Source organism: Entelurus aequoreus, linkage group LG25 (genome assembly GCF_033978785.1).
Source record: "Entelurus aequoreus isolate RoL-2023_Sb linkage group LG25, RoL_Eaeq_v1.1, whole genome shotgun sequence".
In the NCBI taxonomy this organism is placed as follows: Eukaryota; Metazoa; Chordata; class Actinopteri; order Syngnathiformes; family Syngnathidae; genus Entelurus; species Entelurus aequoreus.
Window position 1 is genome coordinate 9,460,665 of NC_084755.1, and position 19,590 is coordinate 9,480,254.

General features: G+C 38.7%; 1 protein-coding gene and 1 long non-coding RNA gene across 2 annotated transcripts in view; one reads left to right on the forward strand and one right to left on the reverse strand.

Moving 5' to 3' along the window:
- The window catches only part of pitpnc1a (phosphatidylinositol transfer protein cytoplasmic 1a), a 157,369-nt gene that overhangs the window by 127,218 nt on the left and 10,561 nt on the right, over positions 1–19,590 (forward strand). The window contains exons 6-8 of the mRNA XM_062037078.1: positions 2,142–2,213; positions 13,448–13,543; positions 17,347–17,502. Coding sequence (XP_061893062.1) covers positions 2,142–2,213; positions 13,448–13,543; positions 17,347–17,502 — 324 coding nt within the window. The remainder of the gene's footprint in view (positions 1–2,141; positions 2,214–13,447; positions 13,544–17,346; positions 17,503–19,590) is intronic.
- On the reverse strand, positions 13,864–17,409 carry LOC133642722 (uncharacterized). Its single transcript, XR_009824589.1, has 3 exons — positions 17,317–17,409; positions 17,089–17,171; positions 13,864–14,001 (listed from the first exon to the last, which is right to left on the reverse strand). It is a non-coding gene; the product is annotated as an uncharacterized LOC133642722 (long non-coding RNA).

Below are 19,590 nucleotides of genomic sequence, written 5' to 3' on the forward strand. Positions count from 1 at the left end.
AGGGTAGAAATACAAGAACACACACACACACGGCTTAATCAAGTGTTTATCAGCTGCGTCGCCTCATTCAAGCTCGAGTGGCTTTTGTAGATGTGCGCTGGAAATCAATATGTTTATTTTATCCCATAGTGTTCATTTTAAAGGGTTTTTTTCCCTTTCCTCACACTGTCGGCCAAATTGATTCTCATTTGTTTGTGCTTGTGTCGCACATTTTTGTAATAAATATTAGCACCTTGTGTCACAAATATTATTTTCACTCCTTGCTTGTTTACTGCAAGCCAGGCGTGTCCAAAGTGCGGCCCGGGGGGCCATTTGCGGCCCGCAGCTAATTGTTTACCGGCCCGCCGCACGTTCTGGAAATGCTATTGAAAAAAAAAAAAAAAAGAAAACATTAAAAAAAGTAGAATGAGGTGAAATCTGACTTGAAAAAGTTGCAATGTTGACACAAAGCTGCCATGCAGGCTGTATTTTTTTTCTTTTGTCTATATTTATTTTTATTTTTTTTGCCATTGCTCAAAAAAAAAAAAAAGTCAATAATGAATTATTGACCTATTCAAGGCTCCAATTATTTCAAATATTTCACTTTAAAATGTTTTATGTGGAAAATATTGCGTATGTTGTGTGGTTGCCATACAAAAACATCAACGTTTTCTTTGACAAAAGAGCATAAAACAAACAAAATAATAGTTCAAACGTAAAAGCGACAGATATATCTGAAGTTGATCTCATAACTTAAGTGTTGAAATTTAAAAAAAAACTAATAAAAATGTATCACTTTATGAGAGGGGCACCTTTTGGATCCTAAATATATTTAATGGGATTTTATTTATCTTTTCACTGTGATTACTCAAAAGTAACAATGAATTAATATCAATGGTGTCCTGCATTATTGATGTTTTTAAGGCTCTACAGTGTTTCCCATAAACTGCCAAGATACCTGTGGCGGTGGGGGCGTGGCTATGGGCGTGGTCATCATGACATCATCGAGTAATTTGCATAATTTACCACAATGATATGATTTTCTCTAAAAAGGCTAAAAAAATGTATACTTACTAATTAATAATAACAGTTTTGTTTTAAACGTCCATCCATCCATCCATTTTACAATATAATTACAACACTTTATGTACATATTTATATACAGACTTGAACAATAAGTTATTCACTGAAATATATTTATTAATTGTGGTTCTTACAAAAAATATATCTTATAAAATATAAAAGCTAAAATGTCTCTTAAAGCTCTGCCCCTTTAAGTAGTACATACTAAATAATTTAACTTTAGCCTACTACTACAACCATATTATTTACCAGCAACATAAAGTGAAACAGAGGCAGAGGTGTCCTGCCACGGTCAGTAACAAATAAACAGAAAACAGTAGTGGTCAAATACAAATAAGGCAACAAGAGAAGTATCCTACACTTCTCTTTTGTAAAGTAAATCTGAACAGCCTATATGGGCATCTACATCAACTCTATGATTTGCCTGAGAAGCTTGAAAGGACAACAACAACAAAAAACATTTTTTTTATTTTTTTTTAGTTTTTAATTTTTTTTTAATTTTATTTGTGGCGGACGTAATTCTTTCGTGGCGGGCCGCCACAAATAAATGAATGCGTGGGAAACACTGCTCTAATTACTTCACATCAAACATTGCTTTCTGAATGTTTTGGGCAGTGGGGGAAATACTGCATATTTCAGTTTTATTATAAAAAACTAAGTTGTCTTGACAGAAAAGGCATAAAATCTTTTTTTTTTATTTAATTTTATATCAACCTTAAGTTGATATACTGTAGAGATTTACTGTAAGCGTTAAATAAAAAAAATAAAATAATAATTTGACTTGTTTTTAACATTTTAATGACTTAGACTCTTTATGGTCCCCGGGAGCCCTAAAGGTAAAAACAAACCAAAATCCATATATTTTGTTATGGTTTGAAAATGAAAACTATCAAAATGGCCCCCGCAGGCTTTAATTTTTCCATGTGCGGCCCTCAGTGGAAAAAGTTTGGACACCCCTGCCGTAAGCATTTAAAGTGTTGATCTAAGAAAACCGTCGTGTTTAAGGGGTGACGGACAACAGCTAATCTGCATGTGTTAGCGTGTGTACAAATAATTGTTGCTTTGTTTGTCATCGATAGTGCTCTTTCCTGCCCAAGTTCTCCATCCATATAGAGAGCAAGTATGAGGACAACAAAGGGAGCAATGATAATGTGAGTAAAATCCAGTTACATTATCTTTTATATGTATAATGTATTTATATATGTTGATGTTAATCTATTATTCTCTGCTATCTTTTTCTGTAAAAAGTGTAAGTATATGATATACTCTATACTGCCAAAAGTATTTGGCCACCCATCCAAATGATCAGAATCAGGTGTCCTAATCACAGGTGTATAAAATCAAGCACTTAGGCATGGAGACTGTTTCTACAAACATTTGTGAAAGAATGGGCCGCTTTCAGTGATTTCCAGCGTGGAACTGTCATAGGATGCCACCTGTGCAACAAATCCAGTCATGAAATTTCCTCGCTCCTTGATATTCTGGGTTTGGAGGTTGCCAGGAGAACGGTACATTTCGGACTGCATTGGGCCGAATGTCAAATTTGGTGGAGGAGGAATTATGGTGCGGGGTTTTTCAGGAGTTGGGCTTGGCCCCTTTGTTCCAGTGAAAGGAACTTTGAATGCTCTAGGACAGTGGTCCCCAACCACCGGTCCGTGGACCGATTGGTACCATAATTGGTATATAATGTATATATTGTGTTTTTTATGTTGATTGAATTTAAAAAAAAAAATTGTTTTATTTTTTTTTAATTTCTTGTGTGGCCGCGGCCCGGTACCGGTCCGTGGACCGATTGGTACCGGGCCGGTACCCTGCAGACTGTATTGATTTATATTGATATATAATGTATATATTGTGTTTTTTATGTTGATTTGATTAAAAAAAAAAAAAAAAGTATTTTATTTTATTTTTTAAATTTCTTGTGCAGCCGCGGCCCAGTACCAATCGGTCCACGGACCGGTACCGGTCCGCGGCCGCACAAGAAATAAAAAATTTAAAAAAATACAAAATAAAAATACAATATTTTTGTCATAAAGAAATACAATTATGTGTGCTTACGGACTGTATCCCTGCAGACTGTATTGATTGATATTGATATATAATGTATGTATTGTGTTTTTTATGTTGATTTAATTTAAAAAAAAATTTAAAAAAAATATTATTATTTTTATTTTTTTTAAATTTCTTGTGCGGCCGCGGCCCGGTACCATATCCCTGCAGACTGTATTGATTGATATTTATATATAATGTATGTATTGTGTTTTTTATGTTGATTTAATTTTTAAAAAAAAAAAAAATAAAATAAAATATTTAAATTAAATCAACATAAAAAACACAATACATACATTATATATAAATATCAATCAATACAGTCTGCAGGGATATGGTACCGGGCCGCGGCCGCACAAGAAATTTAAAAAAAAAAAAAATAATAATTTTTTTTTTTTTTTTTTTTTTTTATTAAATCAACATAAAAAACACAATACATACATTATATATCAATATCAATCAATACAGTCTGCAGGGATACAGTCCGTAAGCACACATAATTGTATTTCTTTATGACAAAAATGTTGTATTTTTATTTTGTATTTTTTTTAATTTTTTATTTCTTGTGCGGCCGCGGACCGGTACCGGTCTGTGGACCGATTGGTACCGGGCCGCGGCCGCACAAGAAATTAAAAAAATAAAATAAATTTTTTTTTTTTTTTTTTTTTTTAAATTAAATCAACATAAAAAACACAATATATACATTATATATCAATATAAATCAATACAGTCTGCAGGGATACAGTCCGTAAGCACACATAATTGTATTTCTTTATGACAAAAAAAACAAAAACATTTTTTTTTTTTTTTTTTTTTTTTTTTTACTAACCCGACCCACCCCGGGTAAAATATTCAAGCATTGACCGGTCCGCAAGTACAAAAAGGTTGGGGACCACTGCTCTAGGATAGCAAAACATTTTGGACAATTCCATGCTCCCAACCTTGTGGGAACAGTTTGGAGCGGGCCTCTTCCCTTTCCAAAATCCCTGTGGACCAGTGCACAAAGCAAGGTCCATAAAGACATGGATGACAGAGTCTGGTGTGGATGAACTGGCTCACTTGCACTGGCTTCCTGTGCACCTAAGATGCGACTTTAAGGTTTTACTACTTACGTATAAAATACTACACGGTCAAGCTCCTGCCTATCTCGCCGATTGTATTGTACCATATGTCCCGGCAAGAAATCTGCGTTCAAAGAACTCCGGCTTATTAGTGATTCCCAGAGCCCAAAAAAAGTCTGCGGGCTATAGAGCGTTTTCTATTCGGGCTCCAATACTATGGAATGCCCTCCCGGTAAAAGTTAGAGATGCTACCTCAGTAGAAGCATTTAAGTCTCATCTTAAAACTCATTTGTATACTCTAGCCTTTAAATAGACTCCCTTTTTAGACCAGTTGATCTGCCGTTTCTTTTCTTTTCTTTTCTACTCTGCTCCGGGGTGGACCACTAGCCTGTCCATCAGATGGGGACATCTCTACGCTGCTGACCCGTCTCCACTCGGGATGGTTCCCGCTGGCCCCACCATGGACTGGACTTTCGCTGATGTGTTGGACTTTCACAATATTATATCAGACCCACTCGACACCGAGGATGTCGTTGTGGCTTGTACAGCCCTTTGAGACACTAGTGATTTAGGGCTATATAAATAAACATTGATTGATTGATTGATTGAACTTGACTGGCCTGCACAGAGTCCTGACCTGAACCCGATAAAACACCTTTGGGATGAATTAGAACGGAGACTGAGAGCCAGACCTTCTCCACCAAAATCAGTGTGTGACCTCACCAATTGCGCCTTTGGAAGAATGGTGGACAATTCCTATAAGACAGCCTTCCCAGAAGAGTTGAAGCTGTAATAGCTGCAAAAGGAGCACCGACATCATATTGAACCCTATGGGTTAGGAATGGGATGGCACTTCAAGTTCATATGTGAGTCAAGGCAGGTGACCAAATACTTTTGGCAATAAAGTGTATTTGACTAATTCAGTGTGATTATATAATATGCATTACCCAGAATAAGGTGGATGCAATGTGGGTTTATGCACATGTCTGAGCTGGTAAAAGTGTCTGGAGACAATGAGGAAAGAGGAATGGGAATCATCAATTAATCATAAATCAAGTTTTAAAAGTGAGGAAGATGAAAGGCAGCCTTATAAATGTCATTTTTCATTTCCTGTCCGCGTGTGTTCATCAGAACATCATCACTTCTGCTCTACTGCACGTACATTTAATTATTGACATCTCTCACTCACATGCCCAGCAAAAATATAACCTAAAAAAAAAAATTCTTATTACTTACAAAAGTTGCTTGCTGTGTCCTGTCATCGGTGCACTTTAAAGGCAGCTTTTTTAGACTTTTGTCTTATCATTCATGATCCTCCTGTGAGACAAGCATACATGTTTTTATTTTCTATATGCTTTTTAACTTGTAAATAAACACTAGCAAAAGTCAGCTAACAACAAAGGCAATGGGATTTGCTCTATCCTGCCTATAAAGCGCTCTAAAAAAACACACGTATACAAGTACCGTATTTTTCGGAGTATAAGTCGCACCGGCGGAAAATGCATAATAAAGAAGGAAAAATACATATATAAGTCGCACTGGAGTATAAGTCGCATTTTTTGGGGAAATGTATTTGATAAAAGCCAACACCAAGAATAGACATTTGAAAGGCAATTTAAAATAAATAAAGAATAGTGAACAACAGGCTGAATAAGTGTACGTTATATGAGGCATAAATAACCAACTGAGAAGGTGCCTGGTATGTTAACGTAACATATTATGGTAAGAGTCATTCAAATAACTATAACATATAGAACATGCTATACGTTTACCAAACAATCTGTCACTCCTAATCGCTAAATCCCATGAAATCTTATACGTCTAGTCTCTTACGTGAATGAGCTAAATAATATTATTTGATATTTTACGGTAATGTGTTAATAATTTCACACATAAGTTGCTCCTGAGTATAAGTCGCACCCCCGGCCAAACTAACAAAAAAAACTGCGACTTATAGTCTGAAAAATACAGTATATATGTAATTTAGTAGCAGGCACATTCATAATAACATGTAATATTTACGTATTTTGCTCATTTTAAAGGCCTACTGACATGAAATTTTCTTATTTAAACGGGGATAGCAGATCCATTCTATGTGTCATACTTGATCATTTCGCGATATTGCCATATTTTTGCTGAAAGGATTTAGTAGAGAACATCGACGATAAAGTTCGCAACTTTTGGTCGCTGATTAAAAAAAGCCTTGCCTGTACCGGAAGTAGCGTGACGTCACAGGTTGAAAGGCTCCTCACATTTCCCCATTGTTTACACCAGCAGCGAGAGCGATTCAGACCGAGAAAGCGACGATTACCCCATTAAAGGCCTACTGAAAGCCACTACTACCGACCACGCAGTCTGATAGTTTATATATCAATGATGAAATCTTAACATTGCAACACATGCCAATACGGCCGGGTTAACTTATAAAGTGACATTTTAAAATTCCCGGGAAATATCCGGCTGAAACATTGCGGTATGATGACGTATGCGCGTGACGAAGTCCGAGTAACGGAAGTTATGGTACCCCGTAGAATCCTATACAAAAAGCTCTGTTTTCATTTCATAATTCCACAGTATTCTGGACATCTTTTGCAATTTTTTTAATGAACAATGAAGGCTGCAGAGAAGACAGTTGTAGGTGGGATCGGTGTATTAGCAGCGGACTACAGCAACACAACCAGGAGGACTTTGTTGGAGCGCTAGCCGCGCTAGCCGCCGACCTCACCTTGACTTCCTACGTCTCCGGGCCGCCAAACGCATCGGGTGAAGTCCTTCGTCCTTCTGCCGATCGCTGGAACGCAGGTGAGCACGGGTGTTGATGAGCAAATGAGGGCTGGCTGGCGTAGGTGGAGAGCTAATGTTTTTAGCATAGCTCTGTGCAGTCCGGTTGCTAAGTTAGCTTCAATGGCGTCGTTAGCACAGCATTGTTAACCTTCGCCAGCCTGGAAAGCATTAACCGTGTATTTACATGTCCACGGTTTAATAGTATTGTTGATTTTCTATCTATACTTCCAGTCAGGGGTTTATTTATTTTGTTTCTATATGCAGTTAAAGCAAGATGCTATCACGTTAGCTCGTAGCTAAAGCATTTCGCCGATGTATTGTCGTGGAGATAAAAGGCACTGAATGTCCATTTCGCGTTCTCGACTCTCATTTTCAAGAGGATATAGTATGCGAGGTGGTTTAAAATACAAATCTGTGATCTACAATAGAAAAAGGAGAGAGTGTGGAATCCAATGAGCCAGCTTGTACCTAAGTTACGGTCAGAGCGAAAAAAGATACGTCCTGCACTGCCTCTCAAGTCCTTCACTGTAACGTTCCTCATCTACGAATCTTTCATCCTCGCTCAAATTAATGGGGTAATCATCACTTTCTCGGTCCGAATCTCTCTCGCTCCATTGTAAACAACGGGGAATTGTGAGGAATACTAGCTCCTGTGACGTCACGCTACTTCCGGTACAGGCAAGGCTTTTTTTTATCAGCGAGCAAAAGTTGCGAACTTTATCGTCGATTTTCTCTACTAAATCCTTTCAGCAAAAATATGGTAATATCGCGAAATGATCAAGTATGACACATAGAATGGATCTGCTATCCCCGTTTAAATTTTAAAAAATCATTTCAGTAGGCCTTTAATTTGAGCGAGGATGAAAGATTCGTGGATGATGAATGTGAGAGTGAAGGACTAGAGTGCAGTGCAGGACGTATCTTTTTTCGCTCTGACCGTAAATTAGGTACAAGGGTTCATTGGATTCCACACTTTCTCCTTTTTCTATTGTGGATCACGGATTTGTATTTTAAACCACCTCGGATACTATATCCTCTTGAACATGAGAGTCGAAAACGCGAAATGAACATTCACAGTGACTTTTATCTCCACAACAATACATCGGCGAAGCACTTTGGCTACGGAGCTAACGTGATAGCATCGTGCTTAAATGCAGATAGAAACAAAATAAATAAACCCCTGACTGGAAGGATAGACAGAAAATCAACAATACTATTAAACCATGGACATGTAAATACATGGTTAATGCTTTCCAGCTTGGCGAAGCTTAACAATGCTGTTGCTAACGACGCCATTGAAGCTAACTTAGCTACGGGACCTCACAGAGCTATGCTAAAAACATTAGCTATCCACCTACGCCAGCCAGCCCTCATCTGCTCATCAACACCCGTGTTTACCTGCGTTCCAGCAATCAACGGAGCGACGAAGGACTTCACCCGATCATCGATGCGGTCGGCGGCTAGCGTCGGATAGCGCGTCTGCTATCCAAGTCAAAGTCCTCCTGGTTGTGTTGCTGCAGCCAGCCGCTAATACACCGATCCCACCTACAACTTTCTTCTTTGCAGTCTTCATTGTTCATTGAACAAATTGCAAAAGATTCACCAACACAGATGTCCAGAATACTGTGGAATTTTGAGATGAAAACAGAGCTTTTTGTATTGGATACAATGTGTCCGAATACTTCTGTTTCAACCATTGACGTCACGCGCATACGTCATCATACATAGACGTTTTCAACCGGAAGTTTCCCAGGAAATTTAAAATTGCACTTTATAAGTTAACCCGGCCGTATTGGCATGTGTTGCTATGTTAAGATTTCCATCCATCCATCCCATTTTCTACCGCTTATTCCCTTCGGGGTCGCGGTGGGCGCTGGAGCCTATCTCAGCTACAATCGGGCGGAAGGCGGGGTACACCCTGGACAAGTCGCCACCTCATCGCAGATGTTAAGATTTCATCATTGATATATAAACTATCAGACTGCGTGGTCGCTAGTAGTGGCTTTCAGTAGGCCTTTAACCTATACCTGCAATCCGGGGAGGTTCCATCAGATATAAAAATAGCCAAAGTTACTCCTGTGCATAAATTCGGAGATCAAAGCCTTTTTAATAATTATCGGCTTTCAGTACTGCAGTTTTGAGTAAATTCGGAGCTTTGCACAGACATGGCAGTTTTTTTTCCTCTGCACTTTTTAACATCCAAAAATAATGTTACGCTAATGGAGACAAGTCATACACTAGCGCCAAGTTGGGATTTGTTGAAATTAGAGATGTCCGATAATATCGGCCGGCCGATATTATCGGCCGATAAATGCTTTAAAATGTAATATCGGAAATTATCGGTATCGTTTTTTTTTATCGGTATCGTTTTTTTTTTGTTTGTTTGTTTTTTTATTTTTATTTTTTTATTAAATCAACATAAAAAACACAAGATACTTACAATTAGTGCACCAACCCAAAAAACCTCCCTCCCCCATTTACACTCATTCACACAAAAGGGTTGTTTCTTTCTGTTATTAATATTGTGGTTCCTACATTATATATCAATATATATCAATACAGTCTGCAAGGGATACAGTCCGTAAGCACACATGATTGTGCGTGCTGCTGGTCCACTAATAGTACTAACCTTTAACAGTTAATTTGACTAATTTTCATTAATTACTAGTTTCTATGTAACTGATTTTATATTGTTTTACTTTCTTTTTTATTCCAGAAAATGTTTTTAATTTATATTATTTTATTTTATTAATTTTTAAAAAAAAGGACCTTATCTTCACCATACCTGGTTGTCCAAATTAGGCATAATAATGTGTTAATTCCACAACTGTATATATCAGTATCGGTATCGGTTGATATCGGTATCGGTAATTAAAGATTTGGACAATATCGGAATATCGGATATCGGCAAAAAGCCATTATCGGACATCCCTAGTTGAAATATAATATAAGTGCCGCTAGTTTCTAAAAACCTAACCGGTGTCGACCGCTTTTTAAAGTGACAATGCAACGATTGTGATTTAGGGCTATATAAATAAACATTGATTGACTGATTGAACGATGCAATTGAAGAACCAAAACTCCGAGCCCGGTAACATCCAGATGAAACGGATAATCAGAGGATAATTTTGGGAAAAAATAAGACACCCTAGTATTAATTGTGGAAAGGTTTGCAATCAACTGTGAAAAGTCTGCAATCAAGTACAAAAAGTCTACAATCACAGAATGTTAGCTTGAAAGGGGAGCTTTGTGACAACACAGGGAAATTCCACTGATGAAATCAAGAATCTTTGAAAGAAAAGTACAGATATGAAAGTCCTGCAAGAAGACAACACCGCTCTGAAGATTACCATAGATGCGGTGGACCAGAATAGACAAATAAATGATGTGATTGTGACCGGGATTTATATTACACTGATACACCAAGGTCCTAAGCCGGTAGCAGTTAACAACCGAGGAGAACCAGATGAAATGGATGTTTCCTCTACAGATCAGCGAGTGGCTGCAAAAAAAGGAAGTTCATGTCGATATTAACACCATGCATTCCATTACATGGAAGAAACAAGGGTGAGGGTGCATGGGAGTTTGTCCAACCAGTCTACATGTGCTTTGTGGACTTGGAGAAGGCATTCCACCGTGTCCCTGGGAAATCCTGTGGAGGGTGCTCAGAGAGTATCGGACTGTCTGATTGTGGTGGTCCGCTCCCTGTATGATCAGTGTCAGAGTTTGGTCCGCATTGCCGGCAGTAAGTCGGACCCGTTTCCAGGGAGGGTTGGACTCCGCCAAGGCTGCCCTTTATCACTGATTCTGTTCATAACTTTTATGGACAGAATTTCTAGGCGCAGTCAGGGGCGTTGAAGGGATCCGGTTTGGTGACTGCAGGATTAGGTCTCTGCTTTTTGCAGATGATGTGGTCCTGATGGCTTCATCTGGCCAGGATCTTCAGCTCTCACTGGATCGGTTCGCAGCAGAGTGTGAAGCGACTGGGATGGGAATCCCGGGAAGTCCTGTGGGGGTGCTCAGAGAGTATGGGGTATCGGACTGTCTGATTGTGGCGGTCCGCTCCCTGTATGATCAGTGCCAGAGCTCGGTCCGCACTGCCGGCAGTAAGTCGGACCCGTTTCCAGTGAGGGTTGGATTCCGCCAAGGCTGCCCTTTATCAACGATTCTGTTCATAACTTTCATGGACAGAATTTCTAGGCGCAGTCAGGGGCGTTGAAGGGATCCGGTTTGGTGGCTGCAGGATTAGGTCTCTGCTTTTTGCAGATAATGTGGTCCTGATGGCTTCATCTGGCCAGGATCTTCAGCTCTCACTGGATCGGTTCGCAGCAGAGTGTGAAGCGACTGGGATGGGAATCCCGGGAAGTCCTGTGGGGGGTGCTCAGAGAGTATGGGGTATCGGACTGTCTGATTGTGGCGGTCCGCTCCCTGTATGATCAGTGCCAGAGCTCGGTCCGCACTGCCGGCAGTAAGTCGGACCCGTTTCCAGGGAGGGTTGGACTCCGCCAAGGCTGCCCTTTATCAACGATTCTGTTCATAACTTTCATGGACAGAATTTCTAGGCGCAGTCAGGGGCGTTGAAGGGATCCGGTTTGGTGACTGCAGGATTAGGTCTCTGCTTTTTGCAGATAATGTGGTCCTGATGGCTTCATCTGGCCAGGATCTTCAGCTCTCACTGGATCGGTTCGCAGCAGAGTGTGAAGCGACTGGGATGGGAATCCCGGGAAGTCCTGTGGGGGGTGCTCAGAGAGTATGGGGTATCGGACTGTCTGATTGTGGCGGTCCGCTCCTGTATGATCAGTGCCAGAGCTCGGTCCGCACTGCCGGCAGTAAGTCGGACACGTTTTCAGTGAGGGTTGGACTCCGCCAAGGCTGCCCTTCATCACTGATTCTGTTCATAACTTTTATGGACAGAATTTCTAGGCGCAGTCAGGGGCGTTGAAGGGATCCGGTTTGGTGGCTGCAGGATTAGGTCTCTGCTTTTTGCAGATAATGTGGTCCTGATGGCTTCATCTGGCCAGTATCTTCAGCTCTCACTGGATCGGTTCGCAGCAGAGTGTGAAGCGACTGGGATGGGAATCCTGGGAAGTCCTGTGGGGGGTGCTCAGAGAGTATGGGGTATCGGACTGTCTGATTGTGGCGGTCCGCTCCCTGTATGATCAGTGCCAGAGCTTGGTCCGCACTGCCGGCAGTAAGTCGGACCCGTTTCCAGGGAGGGTTGGACTCCGCCAAGGCTGCCCTTTATCAACGATTCTGTTCATAACTTTCATGGACAGAATTTCTAGGCGCAGTCAGGGGCGTTGAAGGGATCCGGTTTGGTGACTGCAGGATTAGGTCTCTGCTTTTTGCAGATAATGTGGTCCTGATGGCTTCATCTGGCCAGGATCTTCAGCTCTCACTGGATCGGTTCGCAGCAGAGTGTGAAGCGACTGGGATGGGAATCAGCGCCTCCAAGTCCGAGTCCATGGTTCTCGCCCGGAAAAGGGTGGAGTGCCATTTCCGGGTTGGGGAGGAGATCTTGCCCCAAGTGAGGACTTCAAGTACCTCGGAGTCTTGTTTACGAGGGAGGGAAGAGTGGCTCGTGAGATCGACGGTGCGGCGTCTTCAGTAATGCGGACGCTGTATCGATCCGTTGTGGTGAAGAAGGAGCTGAGCCGGAAGGCAAAGCTCTCAATTTACCGGTCGATCTACGTTCCCATCCTCACCTATGGTCATGAGCTTCGGGTTATGACCGAAAGGACAAGATCACGGGTACAAGCGGACGAAATGAGTTTCCTCCGCCGGGTGGCATGGCTCTCCCTTAGAGATAGGGTGAGAAGCTCTGTCATCCGGGAGGATCTCAAAGTAAAGCCACTGCTCCTCCACATCGAGAGGAGCAGTGGTTCGGGCATCTGGTCAGGATGCCACCCGAGGGAGGTGTTTAGGGCACGTCCGACCGGTAGGAGGCCACGGGGAAGACCCAGGACACGTTGGCGAAGACTGTGTCTCCCGGCTGGTCTGGGAACGCCTCGGGACGAAGTGGCTGGGGAGAGGGAAGTCTGGGCTTCTCTTCTTAGGCTGCCCGACCTCGGATAAGCGGAAGAAGATGGATGGATGGAAGAAACAATACCACAAGTCATCTTCGTTACATTCACCAACAGGAAATTCAAAACTGCACTACTAAAACAGTGAAAGGCTGAAGGACCCTAGAAGGGATAATTACGTTCATCTATTTACATCACTCTTCATACCAGCAGGAAATGGTTTCATTGCTGCAGCTCCTAATGTCTTCCAATCTTGCTTTTCTGGGCTGCATTTGATTTTCTCCCACTTAGTCTCGAACCATTGAACACACACACACACACACACACACACACACACACACACACACACACACGCGCATACACAGCATGCGGCTGGGGAAATCACAGCATGTCACCGCACATTTGTCAAGTCCGCCGAAAGTGTATTATTGATCCGGTTGTCCTTACAAGGCTGTCTTTAAAATGCAGATATTTGGCAGCGAGCCTAAAGACGAGGAAACAGAGGTGTGCCGTGTCGACATCGCCTACGACGAGGTTCCTGAACGCCACTACAAGGAGTCCGAGGTGAGGATGCTGGCATTAATTCACCTGCAACTACACTCGCCGCTTGTTATGCCAGCAAGTAAATAACAGCGATGAATTTAATTTGTGGCCGCTATTTATCTAGCGGGAGGGATGAGAAGCCGGGGACTTGCTTGTTTATACATGTGAGTGTTTAAGAGGCTGTGGTGATGGACAAGCCCTGTGGTGATTTGTGTGCATGGTCATAAAGAATCAGGCTAATAATAATCAACATGGGTCATGAACCCGCTGCAGTGGTGTGTTATTATTGGCAAGTACTCACACACCAGCAGCACACAGGGGGGGGGGGGGGGGGGGGGGGGGGGTATAGTCATTTATTGCTGACCCAAATTAGAATGTGCTAGAATGGTATGGAAAATGCCCACATTTGTATTTCATTCCAGACAACGTTGTACATGTACACCAGGGGTGTCCAAACTTTTTCCACTGAGGGCCGCACACTGAAAAATCAAAGCAAGCGGGGGCCATTTTGACATTTTTTTATTTTAAAAACCAATACAATGTATGTAGAGATGTCTACATATATTGAGATATATGCGTTAAAATGTAATATCGGAAATTATCGGTATCGTTTTTTTTATTATCGGTATCGTTTTTTTTGTTTTTGTTTTTTTATTGTTTTTTTTTTATTAAATCCACATAAAAAACACAAGATAGACTTACAATTAGTGCACCAACCCAAAAAACCTCCCTCCCCCATTTACACTCATTCACACAAAAGGGTTGTTTCTTTCTGTTATTAATATTCTGGTTCCTACATTATATATCAATATATATCAATACAGTCTGCAAGGGATACAGTCCGTAAGCACACATGATTGTGCGTGCTGCTGGTCCACTAATAGTACTAACCTTTAACAGTTAATTTTACTCATTTTCATTCATTACTAGTTTCTATGTAACTGATTTGATATAGTTTTACTTTCTTTTTTATTCAAGAAAATGTTTTTAATTTATTTATCTTATTTTATTTTATTAATTTAAAAAAAAAAAGGACCTTATCTTCACCATACCTGGTTGTCCAAATTAGGCATAATAATGTGTTTAATTCCACAACTGTATATATCAGTATCGGTATCGGTTGATATCGGTATCGGTAATTAAAGAGTTGGACAATATCGGAATATCGGATATCGGCAAAAAGCCATTATCGGACATCCCTAGTTGAAATATAATATAAGTGCCGCTAGTTTCTAAAAACCTAACCGGTGTCGACCGCCTTTTAAAGTGACAATGCAACGATTGTGATTTAGGGCTATATAAATAAACATTGATTGACTGATTGAACGATGCAATTGAAGAACCAAAACTCCGAGCCCGGTAACATCCAGATGAAATAGATAATCAGAGGATAATTTTGGAAAAAATAAGACACCCTAGTATTAATTGTGGAAAGGTTTGCAATCAACTGTGAAAAGTCTGCAATCAAGTACAAAAAGTCTACAATCACAGAATGTTAGCTTGAATACAGTCTGCAAGGGATACAGTCCGTAAGCACACATGATTGTGCGTGCTGCTGGTCCACTAATAGTACTAACATTTAACAGTTAATTTTACTCATTTTAATTCATTACTAGTTTCTATGTAACTGTTTTTATATTGTTTTACTTTCTTTTTTATTCAAGAAAATGTTTTTAATTTATTTATCTTATTTTACAAATTTTTTAAAAAGGACCTTATCTTCACCATACCTGGTTGTCCAAATTAGGCATAATAATGTGTTAATAGCTCGGTTGGTAGAGTGGCTGTGCCAGCAACTTAAGGGTTGCAGGTTCGATCCCCGCTTCCGCCATCCTAGTCACTGCCGTTGTGTCCTTGGGCAAGACACTTTACCCACCTGCTCCCAGTGCCACCCACACTGGTTTAAATGTAACTTAGATATTGGGTTTCACTATGTAAAGCGCTTTGAGTCACTAGAGAAAAGCGCTATATAAATATAATTCAATTCACTTCACTTCACTTAATTCCACGACTGTATATATCGGTTGATATCGGTATCGGTTGATATCGGTATCGGTAATTAAAGAGTTGGACAATATCGGAATATCGGATATCAGCAAAAAGCCATTATCGGACATCCCTAAATATATGTATAAAAAATATACATTAAGGCCTCCACTCAGGCTGGATCCCCAAAGGGTTTTGGTCCAAAAAATATTTAAAATGTGTCATTATTCAGTATTATTATCTCTAGAGCAGGGGTCACCAACGCGGTGCCCGCGGGCACCAGGTAGCCCGTAAGGACCAGATGAGTAGCCCGCCGGCCTGTTCTAAAAATAGCTCAAATAGCAGCACTTACCTGTAAGCTGCCTCTATTTTTTAAATTGTATTTATTTACTAGCAAGCTGGTCTCGCTTTGCTCGACATTTTTAATTCTAAGAGAGACAAAACTCAAATAGAATTTGAAAATCCAAGAAAATATTTTAAAGACTTGGTCTTCACTTGTTTAAATAAATTGATTAATTTTTTTACTTTGCTTCTTATAACTTTCAGAAAGACAATTTTAGAGAAAAAATACAACCTTAAAAATGATTTTAGGATTTTTAAACACATATACCTTTTTACCTTTTAAATTCCTTCCTCTTCTTTCCTGACAATTTAAATCAATGTTCAAGTAAAAAAAAATTTTTATTGTAAAGAATAATAAATACATTTTAATTTAATTCTTCATTTTAGCTTCTGTTTTTTCGACGAAGAATGTTTGTGAAATATTTCTTCAAACTTATTATGATTAAAATTCAAAAAAATTATTCTGGCAAATCTAGAAAATCTATAGAATCAAATTTAAATCTTATTTCAAAGTCTTTTGAATTTCTTTTAAAAATTTTGTTCTGGAAAATCTAGAAGAAATAATGATTTGTCTTTGTTAGAAATATAGCTTGGTCCAATTTGTTATATATTCTAACAAAGTGTAGATTGGATTTTAACCTATTTAAAACATGTCATCAAAATTCTAAAATTAATCTTAATCAGGAAAAATTACTAATGATGTTCCATAAATTATTTTTTGAAGTTTTTCTCTTCTTTTTTTCGGTTGAATTTTGAATTTTAAAGAGTCGAAATTGAAGATAAACTATGTTTCCAAATTTAATTGTCATTTTTGTCATGTTTTCTCCTCTTTTAAACCGTCCAATTAAGTGTAAATATCATTAATTATTAATAATAACATAGAGTTAAAGGTAAATTGAGCAAATTGGCTATTTCTGGCAATTTATTTAAGTGTGTATCAAACTGGTAGCCCTTCGCATTAATCAGTACCCAAGAAGTAGCTCTTGCTTTCAAAAGGTTGGTGACCCTGCTCTAGATCAACATTAGGTCGATCTGTCAATATAACGTTTTTAAAGATTTAAGCCGTATGCTCTTTTTGTCAAAGAAAACCCTGTTTTTTTATGGAAAAAACACAAAATATGCAATATTTTCACCCAATAAAATTCTTAAGAGGAATATTTCAGATTATATAATAATTGGAGCCTTAAAAAGTCAATAACTCATAACACCATTGATTTTAATTCATTATTATTTTTTACCTGCAGACAGCTGATGTAGCAAGCGCCACGCAATCACTTTTCGAAGGGTGGTGGAGCGTCCGCCTCAGTCCCAACATGAGTGCCTGAGACAAATGAGCACAACAATATAATTTGTCCGGAGGGAACGCTGATTAATGCGCCTAACGTTCTTAATAAGTGCCCTCCCGTTGCGCAGATTGCCGGTGCTCATGTGTACGTGACGCAGCTGTCGTGCGGTGACCGTCTCACCTGATGATACGTTGTCTCACGGACATGCAGGACTTGCGCTACTTTAAGTCGAGGAAGACCAACCGAGGCCTCCTGGAGGAAGGATGGATCAACACCCAAGACCCCATCATGTGCTCCTACAAGCTGGTCAGCGTCAAGTTTGAAGTGTGGGGCCTGCAGACACGAGTGGAGCAGTTTGTACACAAGGTCAGCATTTTTTTTTATTTTTTTTTAAAAAGCAAAATAAAACACTTCTATCTTGCAGATTTTGCTCCGGGGGCCGATTAATTTTCGCTTCCATGTGATAAACGGCCAGATGGCAAAGTCAGATGTTGTGTTATCAGTCTGCAAAAAAATGGTCACATGGTACACATCTCTTTGTGCAGTCCCTCGGAGTTGCTACACAGCTCAAATATGTCCTGAATGCATTCCTTTAACAGCATGTGTCCCTGTCCTCTCCTTGCCTAAGGCACACACACACACACACACACACACACACACACACACACACACACACACACACACACACACACACACACACACACACACACACACACACACACACTCTTGTATTTGTTACCTTCTCGAGACCTCCAAAAAATGCCTCCCTCTTTAGGACCAGCCTTTCTAGATATATAAAGATGTGTATTTACAACATTAATAATATATACATACTATGCAAATATAAAAAAGCTTGTTGTGAAAAATTAGTTGGAATTTCACAAGAAAAAGGTCACAATTTCACAAGAAAACGTAGAATTTTGGCACTAATAATTTGGCAAAGTCGTAATTTTACTCAACGCAAGTCAAAACTTAACATTTGTGCAATATTATGATAAAAGTTGGAATTTTACTCAACAGTCGCAATTTTACAAGAAAAGCTTCCAATTTTGGCAATTATATGAAAAGAGTCGTAATTTTACTCGACAAAAGTCAGTTTTACAAGAAAACTTAACATTTTGGCAATATTATAATAATATTTGGAATTTACTTGGCGAAATTATGACAAAAGTCATAATTTTACTCAAAAATGTCCCCATTTTACAAGAATGAAAAAAAAAATTGGTAATCTTGTGATAAAAGTCAAGATTTTATATGACAAATGTCACCATTTTGCATGAAAAAGTAATAATTTTACATAAAAAAGTAATAATTTTACGAGAAAATATTGCAATTATTACAGAAACGGAAAGAATATGAGAAATTGTTCCCAATTTTATAAGAAAAACTGAAAATTTGTGCAATATTATGATAAAAGTTGTAATTTTACTCAACAGTCCCAATTTTACAAGAAAAGCTTAAATGTTGGCAATTATTTGAAAAGAGTCGTAATTTTACTCGACAAAGTCACAATTTTATAAGAAAACTAAATTATGACAAAAGTCATCAATTTACTAAAAAAATTTCACTATTTTACAAGAACGGAAAAAAAATTGGCAATATTGTGATAAGTCAAAATTTTATATGACAAATGTCACGATTTTGCATTAAAAAGTAATAACGTAATTTTACATAAATAATTTCACGAGAAAATATTGCAATATTACAGAAACAGAAATAATGAGAAATTGTTCCCAATTTTATAAGAAAAACTGAACATTTGTGCAATATTATGATAAAAGTTGGAATTTTACTCAACAGTCACAATTTTACAAGAAAAGCTTAAAATGTTGGCAAATATTTGAAAAGAGTCGTAATTTTACTCGACAAAAGTCACAATTTTATAAGAAAACTTTAACATTTTGGCAATATTATAACAATAATCTGAATTTTACTTGGCAAAATTATGACAAGTAATGATTTTACTAAAAAAATTCCACTATTTTACAAGAACGAAAAAAAAATTGGCAATATTGTGAAAAGTCAGAATTTTATATGACAAATGTCACCATTTTGCATTAAAAAGTAATAATTTTATGAGAAAATATTGCAATATTACAGAAACAGAAAGAATATGAGAAATTGTTCCCAATTTTATAAGAAAAACTGAAAATTTGTGCAATATTATGATAAAAGTTGGAATTTTACTCAACAGTCGCAATTTTACAAGAAAAGCTTAAATGTTGGCAATTATTTGAAAAGAGTTGTAATTTTACTTGACAAAAGTCACAATTTTATAAGAAAACTAACATTTTGGCAATATTATAATCTGAATTTTATTTGGCAAAATTAAGACAAAAGTCATAATTTTACTAAAAAAATGTCACTATTTTACAAGAACGGAAAAAAATTGGCAATATTGTGATAAAAGTCAAAATTTTATATGACAAATGTCACCATTTTGCATGAAAAATA